At 38.7% G+C, this 17,242-nt stretch overlaps 1 protein-coding gene across 1 annotated transcript in view; it reads right to left on the bottom strand.

Annotated features, from left to right (window-relative positions):
* The window catches only part of cntn4 (contactin 4), a 159,350-nt gene that overhangs the window by 117,913 nt on the left and 24,195 nt on the right, over positions 1 to 17,242 (bottom strand). Inside the window, exon 3 of the mRNA XM_034122023.1 lies at positions 1,550 to 1,682. Within this exon, the coding sequence (XP_033977914.1) occupies positions 1,550 to 1,682 (133 nt within the window). The remainder of the gene's footprint in view (positions 1 to 1,549; positions 1,683 to 17,242) is intronic.

Here is a 17,242-nt window from a genome sequence, read left to right as displayed (position 1 = left end):
TACATGAGATAACTATGTAACACGTATAAGATGTAAGAGCTAGGAGGTGAATTCATTGTTGGTTTTGACATTTTTAAGGGATTTGTTGACAATAGGGCTGTCCCGAATACCATTTTTCGAGCTCCGGATATCCGCGCGGGGGGTGCGTAGTAATCAGCAGCGAACCGCTTCATCACGTGTATTTCAGTTTATTCACGGCATTCATTTTGTTATTCTACAGTATTGTTGTTTTATAATTATATGTTAATGTATATAACCCAATTTGTGTTCTTTGAAATTGAAAAGGATATTGCATTGTGTGTGTTACTTTCGTTGCAGTTGTATAATGTCTTAAGTGTAATTTGGCTTGACTTCCTATTTTGTATGGACATGCTTTTATTTTGAAGGAGAGTTAGCGCTGTTGACAGGAAGTTGTTGTTGCTATGGAAACAACGGAGATTAACGGAGAAAAGTAATATCTACATATAAAGACGGAGAAAGTAAACGATAAAGTTTATGGTTAAGTGTTAGCACCCCCCGAAGAGGCACAAGCTCTTACGTTGATATTGGAGATTTCAATAAATTCAATTTGGCAGCCGCAGTGCAGCGAATATCCGAATAACGAAATTGAAACCCGAATAGTACTCCAACGAACGAATATTTGAATATACAGTTGACAACTAGAACAATACAGAATAATAACCAGACTCATCCTTTAAGTTGTGCTGATTCTAGCAGTTTTGAAGGTAGAATTTGCTTTAACTTGACATTAAAGTGTCATTAATTAATCAGTTGTGGAAAATCCCTTAATTGTGTGGTAACCCATTAGTGCCTCTAAACCTGATACATTTGGAATTTGTCTCGACTTGCCAAAGCACAAATCTGAAGATATATACCAAATTGATTGAACCATTTGCTGAAAAGTGAGTTATTTCTATATATTTAATTATACGTTAGGATAAAACAAAAGTCACATGTGACCAAAGACTACATATATCATGGTATCATAAGAAAATATCTGTATCTCAGAAATGACAAGGAGACAAATCAAATTTAAATTAAGAAAATATTTGACATGCAATACAATGTTAGTCCATCCAAAGTATGTCCGTAGTGGCATTTCTTTTAATTATTAAATACTGACTTTTCTCCTACTCTCATACTTACAAAAAATAAACCTTGTTAGTTAGATTTTCTACTTAAGAAAAGCATCTGATTACTTCCTCCACAGGTGCACTCAGGAACCATGTGTTAATAGATGAGAATGAGCCTCTGCCCATAGAATAATCAGGCTTTTAGTATAATCATAATGTACTGCTTGGGTTAAAATAAAATGAATATGTTACATTATGGGACAGGAAGTATGGGACGTATTTCATTTCTCCAATGGTAGACTCTCTGGGAGCTGCCACCACAGATAGAAGGAATGTTTAAGACAAGATGGAGATGTTTGCCATTGACAGCTTGTCTAGAAAATGAACGGTGTTGACATTGTCAGTGGTATAAATCAATGGGAGGGAAAAATGAGTAGAGGGGGGTAGTAGATGAAACCCTGCTGTCACACACTCACCGGTACATGGGGGGTGGGTTTCCCTGGGCTTCACAGCTGAACACCACCTCCCTGTTCTTCTCCACTATCTCCACAGGATACACAATGCTGCCAGGCTGCTTGGTGAACACGGGGCTCTGCAGGATGCTGCTTCCTGGAAAACAAGCAAAAAACCACACGGATGAGTTTTAACTTGGCATGTTTGTAGGGAAGCCAATTAGTCGGTGGCAGAAACAGGTGCTTTAAGTGTTTAGAAGGGAAACAACCACAAGCCGACAAGACATATCAATTTGAACCGCTTGTCACAACACCTCGGCACGGAGAAGACTGATTTGAATTGAGACGTGTCTCCAGTGGCAATTTAAGTGGTAATAGGATATAGGGTCCTGATTTATGCTGAACAATTATCTGGAAATGCCTTCATTTAGTTTAGCCGACCTTTTTTTGTTTTATTAGTTCAATTATTTATTTGGTTGTCCGTGCTATTATGTGTCCATGCAGAGGTGTAATCGTTTGGTTTCATGTGATTCGAGCTCTTTGTTGTAAATGACAGAAGTCCCAGTGACTCCATTAAGGCGCCATTAACGCTGTGTGCTCCTCGTGCATGTCTTTAAGAAGTATCAATGCTTTAAAGATAAGGAAATGGATGGATTGAATCACTCCTTTTCTTTTTAACGTAGCCTAATTGTTGTCTTTTTATAAAGTGAATGCGACCAGAACCAGGTTTTCAGCTGTCAGATACAGTATCAAACTCTTTTCTTGATATATATTTCATTAGCCTTTCTTGCAGTTGTCCATTTAAAAGTCAATGTATGTCTTGGATTCTACATAGAAAATGTAAAAATGTCAAAGAAGACGAACAAGAAGTAATATAAATCATAATACATGTTTTTGTGGGACTTTCACTTAGCGCGATGCCCCTGATCATGCTTTAAAAATCATATTTTCTTTAAGAATTGTGGGTCATTTCTGTATAAAACTGAGCAGCAGCGTTGCTGGTAAAGAATTTCCGGGGTGCTTCATCTCTGAAAAACAGAAGATTTAACGATTGGTTTTAGGCCTGTCAGGTGGCAAAACATGTACAGTACCGTTTCTGTTTTTTTTCTTGGTTGGTTTCTGTAATTGAGTTGTCTGATTAGGGCACGTAATATGTTTAAATGCATGCGTGAGAAGGAAGAGTGCTAACCCTAACTCTGGGGGATATATAAATAAAGTAGGTTTCAGCACAGCAGTTACAGTGATATTTGATCAGATACAACTTTATTCTTATTAAGTGCGAGTACTAAGATCAGGAAATACGAGTTTGCATCTATGCTTAAGGTAATGAGATATTCAGCCTTCACACAGTACAGTTAAATCATGGTCTAAAAGTGAGGCCGGATGATGATGATTAATATATTACCAGGAAGTCAGGTCTTTTTTTTTGCCCTTCTCACTTCCTTATTGAGTTTCCATGCTTTCCCAAGTGGTACAGAATATGGCTTCATGAAGTCTGTATTAACCAGGAAGTTAGCTCGTAAATCAATCTGAGGAGTACTTAAGGTTTCTATTGGACAGCTGTTGACATTACATTTAAACGGTGCAGTAGATGGAGAACAATAACTAGCTTGCCTGGACACAGTGTTATTCGAAAATAAAATATGTGCTCCATATGGTAATGAATCTGATTATGGTAAACTGGGATGATTTATTGTTTTTGTGGTTTCATTATCTGGGTCTCCTCTATTAGGCGCGTTCACACCGGAGTACTTTTCCCAGTATAGTTCAGATATATATTTCCGGAAATTTGCGTTCACACCAAAAAAATCCGGAACTCAAACTTAGTTCATGAGAACCTTTCCTCCCCCTTTTCAGTCCCTGCTAGAGAGCAGGTACTTTCATGGGAGAAAAAGGTTCCCATTTCTGATTGGCTGGGCGGATTGCAAACCACGCCCCGTAAAACCACCATTTTATTTGCTCGCATTAGCATTATTAGCATTAGCATTAGCCCAGCGCACCAACGGAGAGAGACTAACTTATGGCAACACAATCAGTGATGAGGAGGTGTCGGCGTTCTGGTGATTTACTCGGAAGGCTTCAGTAGAAGCTGCTGGGAGTCCCAGCAGCTTCTACTGAAGCCAGTCCCCAACTCCGGGGACATCCGGCCGGGGACTTCGGGTAGCAGTATACGCCGTGAAGTTGTTTGCGGCCTGCCAGTAAACCCAAAGCAGAAGAAGATGAAGTGACGTCAGCGGCTTCATTTGCCTAATCCTCCCTCAGGGACTTATTCCGGTGTGAACGCGATCTGGTCTTTAGTTCATCAGAACTAAAGAGTTCTGATTAACTAAGTTCTCATGAACTAAGTATGGCAAAGTACTTGGTGTGAAAGCGCCTATTGTTACTAAACTTGAAACATTTACTTGATTGAAATTGAGTTTTCAAGTGTCTAAGTGAACAGTATTAACTAAGGGAAGTGAAATCACTATGAATTTTAAGATTGATTAAATGGTAAGTGACTACATGATTGAGTTTTATTTATGTAGGCTACTTTTTTAAGTAAATAATGCATTGATTGTTTTTTTGGTAGTACTATTGCATCTTTTTCCAAGTATATTTTCAATTCACATTATGTGTAATGTTTTTTCAGCAAAATATATACAGTATTGTAGTTGTGAAAATATCGGTGTAAGACATGTAGCCTAATCGTTGCAAGTTCGCAATAAAAAAATGAATCTGCATTTATTCTTGAAAGGATATTTTCTAACAGCTTTGCGTTTTTTACCCTTTTTTCAGGGTAGCAACTGTTGTGCAACTGTCAGCATGACTTTATATTTGCACCATCTGGACGATAACTCCTAATTATATGTTGACCCTAACCCTAACCCTAACTCTTCATAATGCATAGTCACAGTCAGGTCAAAGTTTCTTGTTGACAAACTCTTTCATGACAACACGCTCGCCCCACATCTAATGAGAGGATTCCTTTTAAATCTGTGTGTGATATTTAACTTCTTCATATTACAATCGCCTGACCTTTTCGATGTAATCTCCGAAACCTCAACCGCACACATTCACTTAACAAAACTTTGATATTGGACAATCCTGTAAAACCTCACATTCAAATACAACCTGTGGTTTAACAAAGGTCTTTTCTGTATACTCCCTCCCTCCACCATTGAGTTTGCAACCAGTGTTGTTGTCTTGAAATGACAGAAACTTTGAAGCTCCAGTGAAAGTAGTGACAGATCTATGCAGAGCTGTATAGGATGACATGCACAGGGTAATGCATTATTCAAGGAACTGCTCAATAAGCAATCTAATTCAAGAAAATGTCTCCCTGCACACCTCACATTTTACAGCATCAGAGTGCGCTTCCAATCCCCCAGATGCACTCAAACACATGCTAATTCTATGGGGTAAGATATTCCTTTTTTTATGCAAAACTGAACATAGCATTTAAAGTTCTGAAAACATGCAATCTGCATAAATCTGGAGGGGGGATATCATAAGGGAAGAGTCTTCTAGCAAAAACACCAAGTAAATGAATATGTAGATTTGGTAGATTGTCAAAGATAATTTCATTATACATACTTGTCTAGCTCAAAAATAATTCATCAAAAAACAGATTTGTATTTTAAGTTCTTATCATAATCATAACTTTTGCTTAGCTTTGCTGTTAGCATCCTCCAACATCCATTCAACAGATGGTTTAAAACAAAATAAAAACATTCTTGTTTTTTATTACCCTTCTAATTATTTCTGGCATGTGTTAGTTGTTCCCGATCATCCTGTAGTAATTAGTTGTTCAAGGACACAATTAATCTTTTCTGTCAGACAGTTTTTCAATGTTTCGGTTACAAAAAGCCCACAATGCTTGCCGTAACCTCATAAATGATTGGGCAAACAATTAATTGTGACTGTGTGTTCAATGCCAACAGTGCACCATTTGTAGGAAAAGATAAACGGCCCCACAATAGCCGATATGGTAGCTTCCACTTTGTCGTGCAATTTTGGTTTGATTCATGCACTTCACCAACTGTTGTGTATGCACTATATGCAACAAGGCTTTGAACCTTATGCAACGTAGAAAATGGTAGAAAATGGCAGAGAATGTGTTTGTCTGTATTATATGAACTTACACAAAACACAAAACAGGTACAATTAGGGATTTAGGTGCCAAAAAACAACAACCAAAATGTGGTAAACAACAAGGCAAATGTCCCAAGCAGGCTGCAATGGCTCAATTTATTCACACCCTTCAATATATAACAATATTCTGTGTTAGTTGATAAAGTGACAGCAATTCTACATCACTGAATGTTATATTCAACAAAGATTTATATAGCTATTACTCATCACAGCTCTATTCAGTGGGACATAATGTGGACAAATCTGTGAAATCATCTCTTGGCCAGCCTATTTATTGTGGTTATCTGCCAAATCTAATCTATCATGAGGTAAATAAACATTACCGAATAACGTATATCTTTTTTTACACATGCATGTTTCACTATGAGGCTTACAGTATGTATCTTAATCACGTCATCATAAAGGCATTATTTTACCTTTGTGCTCTAGTTCTTGGCAAGTAATCTTTCAAGGCATAATAACAGTAGGGGTGCTCGCTGCATACATAGTAGATAAAACAAGACTACTTTCTGCGTCTGTTTATCTCACAAAAACCTGTTGTTGTAAATGGGTGTAGCTTACTGCAGGAGCATACAATCTTTTAAACTTCTTGATTTTTCTGTTTCTAAATTGCTTTTTCTAGAGCCCTCATGTATACATTTTTCTTATAAAGAATGTATACAAAAATAACATAATATATATCATATCACAAAATTACAAATGAACAACCGAGGCACCTATAATAGCTAATTGAGCCATAATTGACCAAAGATAAACGGCATGTAGGAAGAGGTCAAGATTAAATAAAACTGGTTTAAAAGGACTAAAAAAGTATTCCAGTTACATTTCTGATGAACTTGCTGAAGTAGCGCCATTGACCACTAGCACTAGTATAACAATTGTAAGTATTGTGAATAGTTTTGTATTTAAAAATACAGGTGGAACAGCGTAGATTAACATGTTTGGCCATATTGTCCAGCCATAGTAGTCACTGAATAAGTTCTGCTGATTATAGTGTGTACACAATGTCTGTTGTGTTTCAAAAAAGCTGATTTATGACCCTGAGAAGAAGTACACAAAACATACATTACAACATTATCTGAATTAAGAATCGTAGCATAGTTTGAATGAGTCCAACTTCAATTTATTACAGTTCTTTGAGAGTACAATCCTTTGTAAACATTCCCTACTCAGAGGAGGCTGTTCAGCATGTCCTAGTGCAGTGGAACTTTCCTGAACATACCAAAAGTAGGTCACCATTAAATTCTGAAAACCATGTTTCTCTCACACTGAGGTACCTTTACCAGGTCTCCCAGCGGACCTCATGCACCTGCGACAGGCTGTTTCTCTTCTCACTGTTACAACCCGATTCATCTGCATGCGGCAGTGAGAGAGAAACATGTCGTCCCAAAGCACAGGTTAGTGCCCCGGGGAATACCCCCAGCACTCTGGAAATTGGCTCTTGCCTACATTATGGTGACATTCAAAGATTTATAAACCTAAAATGGGATGAAAATGATGTTCAGACGTAGTAAAGCCCTTTGATCTTTACAGTTCTCACTTTTCTTCTTGACAGTCTAAGGATTCTCTCTTTCATCTGAATGTATTAAATTGACTTCAGTATTTGTTTTGGTACTTTCAACATTTATGGGGTACTAGTCATCTTTAGATAGATATTTTTATCAGGCACTTTTTAAAATGTTGAACCCTTTTGCCTTCGCAGATCTTTCATATTACACCAGGCATCATTAAATCTCTGCCTCAGTTTTGTGAAAGGAAATGTTCGACTAGTTTGTTTATGTCACACACACACACATCAGAAATCTTTGTCAGTTAATTTCAAATATGTGTTTTGGTTCTGATGTGGAAAACCTTAATGGATTATTAAAAACATGAATGGCAACTCCCAGGACTAAAAGTAAATACGCACATACTCAAGAGGCATGCTGGAGACTGTGTGGGGTGAGTAATGTTGGACATGCACATGTTTTTTGGGAATGTGCGAAAATGAAGGGATACTGGGATGATGTATGGACTGTGCTCAAGCGGATTTTGGGATATGAGGTCCCGAACACTTTTGAAGTACTTTATTTAGGAAACCTCACAAGGAGCATTGTCCAATGCGGAGACCAATATCTTGTTCTTAGACTGATAGCATCAACGAAAAAAGCAATCACCAGGAAATGGCTACAGGAGGAACCCCCTACAGCCAATGACTGGTTGGAAGTGGTTGGAGAAATACTCACCCATGTGCTCAGAATGAAACTACCAGAATTTGAAAAGAAACTGTTCAAGTGGACTGCCTATACTGTAAGACCCTTCACTAAGTCACAGCGAACCCTGACCTTAGTTACATTATGTATAGATAATTCTTTGATCTCTGACACGACTTTTGTTTGTATTGTTGTTCCTGAAAATAATAAAACCTAAGTTAAAAAAAAAAAAAAACATGAATGTCCAAGAAGTAAACCAAATTTACTCAATCAAGAACTCACTTAGTAAAGTTTATGAGACCATTAGGTGAAACCTGGTTCAATTCAATTTGGCAACAAGCACTTAAAACTGATTGCATATTTAATTGAGACTAGAAAGAAATGACACGGTCCTTTTTGCGAAATGAAGTTGTATAATTAGGATTTGATGTGCATGCTTTGGAATGTATTAGCCTGGAACACATTGTATAAGGATATGAAAAGGACCTCATGGGAAAAATGAGTTCTGAAGAGTTTTAGGGGAAAAAAGTATAATCAGACAAATCAACGTGAAGCGAGACGCTGTTACAGTCATTCCAAAAATGTATTATTGATAGTTTCTGCTTTTGATATTTTGATTTAATTAAAAATTTTCTGACAAGCCATTGGATTGGACATTTTCCAATGTGATATTTTACAGCATACATAAATACAAATGATCTAATTGTATTTCATTGTTATTTTTTAGCCTTTATCTAGTTATATATTTGTTTAAGGATGCCTTCGTCAAATATAAATGTGGTAATTGTCAGGTGGGCTCTGTTGTTTCCCCTTTCAAAACCGTTGTCCTGACAATGCCTGTACTAACTCAATGCAAAATGCAGTCAAAAGTGTTTTAGTTCAACATGTTTTCAATGGAAAAAATACACCACATAATATGATGTTGTCTGATCCTGTGCAGAAAAGTCTGTGGCACAAATTGCCCTGCAAAACCACCACCACCCCTGGAGCCCCACTTATCACTGCTGCTGCTGCCTTGTGTGTACTGGTTCTTTGAAACTACAGTAATCCACTGAGGGCTGGCAGGTTTTTAATGTCATCCGACAATGCTACAATCAAACAGCTATTCAGATGGTATCAGCGTTGATCTTCTAAGAGCTGGAAGGGAGATATTTGTGGACATACTACACTCGCTCTCGCTTAAGCTTGCCATAAAGGAGAAGATTAACGTCTCTGAAAACAGTTGTGATTTGGCTGTCCTGAGCTGTCATCACGCTTTCAGCCTGACCTGCTTGAAAAGGTTCTGCCACCATTGGAGACACAAAAGAACACCCACAGAGACGGGGTGCAAACTATTCTATAAAAGGTAAAAAGGACATTTCGGGACACCAATGTTCAAGTTCATCATGTGTGAAATGTCGGCGGCTGGATGTGTTTTTATTGTTCTCTATGGTTAGGTTAGCTCTAATAATGGAGGTGGTTTGACCTACAAGAAAGAACATAATGACATTGTTTGTTCAACTTGCACCTTTTTTTCCCCTTCAGAAGTGTATTGAGAATTAACAAAAAAAAGATGATTGCAGTATATCAATTCTGCAGGAAGACAATCACATCCCTGACTCATGATTTCCCGTATAATCCCTGTACTGTTTGGCTTGATTCATAATTCTTTACAAAATAATTGCTTCCAAACTGACTTTTTGTTGGTGTTGACCATCACCGCTGCTCTTCTGCCAATACTAGTAGGCATACTGTAAATGTATTTGTGACAGCGGGGTGTGGTTAAAGCGTCGGGTGCTGGAGACCAGACAGCTGATCAGAATCAGGTAATAAGTCACTAGAAAAGACGGCCGCCATGGAAAGATGTTGTTAAGGTTATGCAAACCTTGTGCCATGATCAAAACAATAACGACTTGTTTAATGTTAGTGAAATACGCTTAAAAGACTGTCACAAGGAAACATCCAAAGTCACACTACTTCCTCCCATCCCCAACACACCAGAGTCTTAAACGTCTTTGTCACTGACGTTAACATTTCTGGGCATTTGCTGAAACAACTTTAATGTAACCACTTCTTCTGCATGATTTTACTCAGATTCAGCTCAAGGCATAAAGAGTCCGTCTCCTTTTCCTGTAGTGGGATCATTATTGATACAGAACCGTTGTAACTCTCGTTTTATGGTCCCAGGCTGAGTCTCTTAATGAGTTACGCTGCCTACAGAGTCCCATAGAGGTCAACATCTGAATGAAACAGACATATGTGTTCAATGTGATAGCAGCATGTGGTCTATCAGATAATCAGATAATGGGCCAACTTTGAATTGCCGTGAATAATGTACAGTAATAGTCACACACATACACTGATTTCACAGATATGGTCTCTACGGCACTGGGTTCCTGATATTTAATGAACACTGACAAGATTGTAATGAAAGAAAAATGTAATTAAAATTCACATCTTTAGCATTATGATTAGCATGAACCCTTTGCTGAAACAGGTATCTGAGGGCCCTTTGGGAAGTGGGTGGTAAACCCCGTTAGCTCTGCCTCTCTTCTCTTGTCCTTCCTTGCCAAGAACGTCTTAGTGTTCTTTTCCAGCCTCTCAATTAGCATCGCTGTCTCGGGGAAAAAGCCAACAAGCTGTTGGAGAACTGAAAGAATAGCGTGTGACACATAAATCATTCATCTCTTTTTGGGTTGCATGAGACTGAGTCATTGCCACAGAATTAGCTTTGAAATGGCAACCCCATCCACACAAACATACACATGGTAAACACTTATTGCGCCTACAGACAACAGCAAGGTGATCTTGACTGATTTGGCTCCAAGAGGTCATGAATAAAACATGTATCGATATGCATATCTAAAGGCACGAGTTGACACAGCAAAACAAAGATGTGGGAGCAGTGGAAAGAAGAAGGGAGGAGTGTTTTCTCTTGAGCCTGCTCTGAATCCATAACACTGCCAATTAGCAGGGGCTTGGCTTGGAGGCTGTCTGGGGACCCCCCCTCCTTTATCTTGACATAATTGCTCCTCCTGAGGAAGAGCAGGTGAGCGCACCTAGAGACGCCTGCTCATGGTTGGCCAGACATGCTCTTCAATTTCGTCTGCTACAGCTGAGCTCTCACTTAATACTGTCATCAAGCAGATCTCAACCCTAATGAAAGCTTTAATAAGCCAGAAAACAGTTATTAAAATGATGAAAACCTCGGTGAGTCGAGTAGATTAAAGGGAGTTCTGGGGTCATGTTGCTAGGTACACATTTGTAAAAATGTGACCAATTTTCATATGAATGCTGATGAGTCCTTGAGCAGTGCTGCACAGGTTAAGATGATCAAACCCACTTTGCGGTGTAATCAACCCCTAATCAGCACATAATGAAGTGGGGACAGCTGGGCCAGTTTGGAGGTGTGCATGGACACAGACCCAGGGGCCAGGGGCCACAGAGTCTGCCCGTTAGCATGGCTCAGCTGGCCTGGCACCGAAGGCTGCTCACCCAGTGGAAAGACAGAGGTCAACGTTCATTCTGTCACCGCACAATGGCCTCGGGACAAGACATCAGGGCAGCACCGCTAGAAGAGACCTTGACATATAAGGCCATCTGACATGCACGTCAACCTAAGAAATGCCCTTCATGGGCAATGGGCATGATTATGGAGACACATTAGGAGAGCATCACTCTGGATGGCAGTCATTGCAGCATCCAGAAGAGCTGGTGCTGCAATGACAGATGCTGCACGTCCTTCGGTTAGTCAACAACATTAAACCCCAGAATTGATTGAAGTGGAAATATTAATCAGACGGAAGCTGGAGGGCTGTATGTTTGTTTGAATTGGTTTAGCACTAGAGGAGACGTTAGTGCAGGTAGATTTTATTTGAATTGCAGTTATTGTATTCTCTTATATGTTGAACTTTGAGATTCATTTAAATGTACTTATTGGATTATACGTTATTTCACATTGCTTGAAGAATGCCGGAGCATTTTATATTTTGTCTTCCCACCCTTCAAACTGTTATTTGTTTCCATTCTTGTAACTTCATTTGTGGCATCTCAACTTGCCTAAGATGTGTAATCCACTGCGGAGAACATTTTGAGGGCTTTTTTTGATGTCGTGGTGACATTATGATTATACGGTGACACATTTGTAAATGCAGAATGATTCGGAAAGTCTTTATAGTATTACTGCACATAATAACAAGTTCATATAAATGAAAGATGGCATCATATTTACTGTGATGGATAGTCCCTCTTAAGCAGGTTTAAGGCTTTTAAATGTGTTATTCTTTTTATCAAAGACTGTAAAAATGAAAGGAAACAAGTGGAAGCACAAAGGGAATTAAAATATATGAAAAAAAAGAAAACCTACATTAGTGGGAGAAGAACATATTATTCCACATCGTCCTTTCTGATATGACTGAATGACTGACACCTTCTCTAAGCATGCCAACTGTGAGCTCAAGGTGAGTCAGCTTCATTTGGTCAGTTAGCAATGAAACATGTGGAAGTGTGCCCTGCTTTCATTGAAGCCATATTTCCCAGCTGGTGAAAGAGTTCAAAATCTTAATTCGGTTTGGTTTTATTCCAATGGGTATTAAGCCTTACATCGTGTGAGCTTGTGGCAAGTAGATACTATCTAATGTAGTTAAACCTGTACAATCCAATGCAAAAGCTCTTACACTTTTGTAAATCATGATCAAATTATTGTTACACTGTCTTAGAGGTGTGAATTCAAATGCGTTTTGATGCTGGTCAGATAATTAACTATGAACTATTATCTGTTTCACTCTAATGGGACCAATTGATAAATGAAAATCATGCTGTATCAACTTGAAAAAAGCCATTAACTCAGTAAGAAGAAGGGTACTTGTATCATCACTACTTCTATACAATCGTTCTACTTTTTGCAATGAATTGAGTCGTCCCCTGCAGGCCATTAAAAATAATGAAGGGTTAAGGCACTTTTGTTTTAGAAAAAAAATGTTACAGATGTAACTTCAGTAGACACTTCATTACTGTAGGACAACCTGCACAATCCAATGCAATATGAAGCATTCAGTTGTTGTTAAGACTGTCAGAGCTATACATGTATATGTATTATTGAGATTGTAGTTTCTGGTAATTTTATATTCGACTGAAGTATTATAATAACATTCTGACCACCTCATTCAAAAAACAATAAACACTTTGCTAGGTGGTTCCCAGCTGTGTATTGGATTGTAAATGAGTACCTACAATGAAGTGGCCACTGAGTGTACAGTCCAGATTACCCCGCTGTAATAGCTACACTTTCTTTAAGCTACTCTTTCTGTATAGCAGCACAACAAACTGATGTATTAATACTTCAGTGTGGGCCAGTGCTAAGAGCAGGAGCAGTTACGCACTCTTTCATTAAGAGAGGATTATAATGCTGGATCACTGGCTGAGGAAACAAGGCAGAGTGCCACTTGGCTAATTGGCTAAAGCTGATTCACTATTGGCCGACTCAGAAGAGGCAGCAGTCCTCCAGCCAAGTCTTGGAGCTTCGCACGTATGTCTCACAAAGATGAATCACAATTAAGAAAAGTAATCCCACTCAATTTCAAGGCATTGCATTCAATGTCAAATAGGGTTTCCTACACTAATACTTCAAGAGTTCTTCAATTGAAACGGAGGACATTTTCTCCACAACTAATAGCATTAACAATGGCCTTGTTCCATATAGGAGACAAAGTAAGACAGTCAGTAATAGCATGACATAATGCCGCCATTATTAATGTTCTTAATTACACCTGTCACAATGTTCCCCATTAAAAAGTCCAACTCTTTTGTACTTCAGTCTGGGCTACCAATTAATTGTTCACTGAGGAAATGTGAATTCAACTGTGATTACATAACTGCTAAAGAAAGCATTAGTAGCCAATACAAACACCTATAATAAGTAAGCAAACTGGCGAAGGAGGGACTCTTTGATATGCTAAATAGTGCCATCTGTTGCCATCAATAACTTAATGTACTATGGAGATATTGCCATCTGACTTCCTTACTTTGAAAGCACGTTTTGAAGTGAGAGTCAATGCTCCCTCTCTTGCTCATAACCCGTCACCAAGACCAACAGGAAGCAGCTGCCTGTTGAGGAATCTGTAACTTCACACGTTTGATATCACATCAGATAGCTGTCATCTTTGCAGGAGCATAGAAGGAAACATTCGTGTTGTGCAACATTTCAGCTTCGTAATTAACTTTGAGACCAAACCGAGCAGCATTCTCACCTCCAGTTAGAGCAAAAACACCTCAACTGAGATCTCTTCAAATGTCATAATTAGGTCTACACGCCGCAATCTATCTGTCTGCCCCAATAGTTCAATGTATCGATTCTACTCTTAGCATCTGCTCGAGCAACTTACTGTATGGCATGATCTAATGAGCTTAGATGATGCATAATGCAAAGGTGTACTTTTGACCTGAGATTCTTCCACCTTCTTTAACATATAATTAGACTAGATACTGTAATTGTATGCCATTGTGACGTCATTACTGTGACATAGCTTGATGGTATGTGACAAGCTGATTAGACATTGACATGAGCTCACTGACGCTAACGCCATGTATGTAAATATTATATTATTTTCCACTGGGAAACGGCAGTTTGCTTGCAGGTCTCCAATGTAATTATAGCCTTGCTATTACAGTTGTCTTTCTTCTTTTTTTTTACAATAACTAACATCTTACATTACATTAGATGTCACTTGTTAGACGCTTTTATCCAAAGCGACTTACATACATTCAGAACTGTGAGCAATCCCTACAGGAGCAATTTGGGGTGAAGTGTCTTGCCCAGGGACACAACGACATGCTGACTGCAGTGGGACTCGAACTTGCTATCCTCTGATTCGAAGATCAGCGCACTAACCCACTGAGCCACAGCCCCCCATCTTCTACTTATGTGTAAGATACTTTTGCGTCTTTGCTACTTAATCTTCAAATTCTTCTTCACATGGCAACACACATTCATTATAAATTAAGTTGATTTTCTCATCAAAACCACATTAAGTTTTTGGAAGATGTGAATCAATTAAATGTATGTTATAAGAATCTCACGTCTTGTACAACTATATTGCTGTTCTCGTCCATTAAGCAAAATTATTATGAAAAATATATATAGTTTCAACCTTGTTTTTGAATGTCAGCATGTCCTGCCCTTTACCATGACTTCAGCAGTTTGCCCTATTTTCATATTTGCGATGACAGTCAGCTGGCAGTGGTCAGTGCTCACTGTGTGCTGCTCAGGGCGGGCTGAGACTCACTCAGTGCATCCTCTCTCTGGGTGACACATGGTTAAATGGCTGCACAGTTCCCCCAGCTATGTGTCTGTCTCAGCATTAGAGCTCTCACAGCCACTGGCTTCAGCCGCTAAGCTGCCAACAGCACATTTTATTTGAATACTTGCAGCGGCTGCACATTCTCTGACACAGTCTCAGAGAATGTTCTGGATTGCTGCGACATTGTTGACAAGTTGGGGACACGAATAATGTGAAGAGCGAGGCGATAACTGGATCATACCATTTTGACTTTTTCTTGGTGGGCAAAATGAGGGTTAGGGTTGGGGGTAAGCCTTGTAACTTCAAGTAAAGTTAGCCTTGGCTTATACAATTAGCAAGATTGATCGATATAGTTTAGCCAATGTAACTTTATTATCGATGTATCATATTGGTTAATGTTTTAGTAATAAAGAAGTATATATCGACTATATATATATATATGGCTATCCCATTTTTTAGACTTCCAAATGTCAAGATCGAACATCAGACGGAAAATTCTGATATTGGTCAGATTTTACTTCAAAATTAGGGTTAGGGTTACAATGGCAATGAAAATCTAATTTAAGTCAATAAAACAATGTGGAGGATTTGTATTTACTGTTTAATAGTATTTCAACATTTTCAGTATCTACTTCAAATGCATGTTTTATTATAAGGGCATCTGGAGAGTGCAAACCTCCAGCAAGGCCGTTTCAACACATTATAAATTAATATCTGCCCAATTTATCGGGAAAATGTATTTGATTCATCTTTGGTAAACCCTTCCATGAAGATAGGGCCATTTGTTCTTCCATAATCATGCTGGCAGACAGACAAACAAATAATTTAACTCAAAATCAAAACTACTTTAGTGAAGGCAGAGCTGTAACCATGCTACTTGGTCTCTAATTGATAAATTGTTTGTCAGTAACTTGATCTTAATTTAGGCCTACATTTCCATCCCTTTTTTATTTCAGTGACTGTTATGAAATGAGTCACTCTTGAACACAATGTTCCTTACTGGGCTAATGTCTAATGAAATAAACCAAGATACAATGGAAACTGTTGTCATTCTGCTATGGACTCCTGGGATCCTGTTGAAGGACCCTTTCCCACCACCAACATTTTAGACCTCTAACTTTCTGCCTGGTTATTTTTTACCATTTGCCTCTCAGCGTACAATGTTAAATCAGGTCAATCAGCGTATTTGTGCGTTTTACTGTGATCTATTTTACTGTGTGCTCTTTGTCAGGAAATCATCTAAAAATAAACGTATGCAGTAATCCAAAATGTGTCTTAACTGACAAGAAAGGGTTACAAATGAGAGGATATCAGCATCCTATTCATCTCCGTGCTCCCACTCTCCATCTAGTATTCACAGTAGAGCTGTCAAGGAGCCGTTTCAGGGCTGACAAGTGACAGTTTAAAGAAGCAAACAAAAAATCTCCAGTCCAATTGCAGGTGACAGTATATGAATTTATAGAGCATGGCTCAGCATAAATAAAGAAAATAGTTTGAGGAGCACATAATGTGTTTTGATCACATCTCTCACAGACTCTCATATAACAGCCTGCCCTCAATAGCAAGAGATAGTATATCTTCTGACGAGGTGGATGAAATATCTAGTGCAGATGTTTTTTTTTTCCTGAGCCTCTCTGTGGTGTTCATTAGAGATACTGTCCTCTGCGATTGTTCGAGATAATACACAAGGCTCTGAAAGTGGAACAGATAGAGCCTGCGACACATGAACCTTGAAGAAAATATATTTTCTCCATGCTGCTGGACGCACATCGAAACAACTCGGAAAAGCTGCGAGGAACTGAAAGTGGGTTCAACGTGACAAGAACTAAATATCTGCATGTATCTTTCATGCGTTCTCGTAAATATTAGAATATATAGTTCTGTCACAGCAGATAAGTAGTTCACTGGGCCGGGGATATTCATTCTCCATAGCCAGGACACTGATGTATGGAGTAGGTTTAAACGGCGAGGGTCCATTTCACAGCCACTGGCTTGGTAAAACCAGAGAGAAGAAACCCAGATTCACAGGATTACGATCCTGTGTTGTATAAATTTGTGTGCCGGTACATGGTCTGCAAAGGATACAATCCCTGTGTTCCCTCCAGAGGGAGTAGCTC

Source organism: Trematomus bernacchii, unplaced genomic scaffold (genome assembly GCF_902827165.1).
Source record: "Trematomus bernacchii unplaced genomic scaffold, fTreBer1.1, whole genome shotgun sequence".
NCBI lineage: Eukaryota > Metazoa > Chordata > Actinopteri > Perciformes > Nototheniidae > Trematomus > Trematomus bernacchii.
Note: the sequence above shows the minus strand (reverse complement) of the source record. Positions and strands in the feature narration are given on the sequence as shown.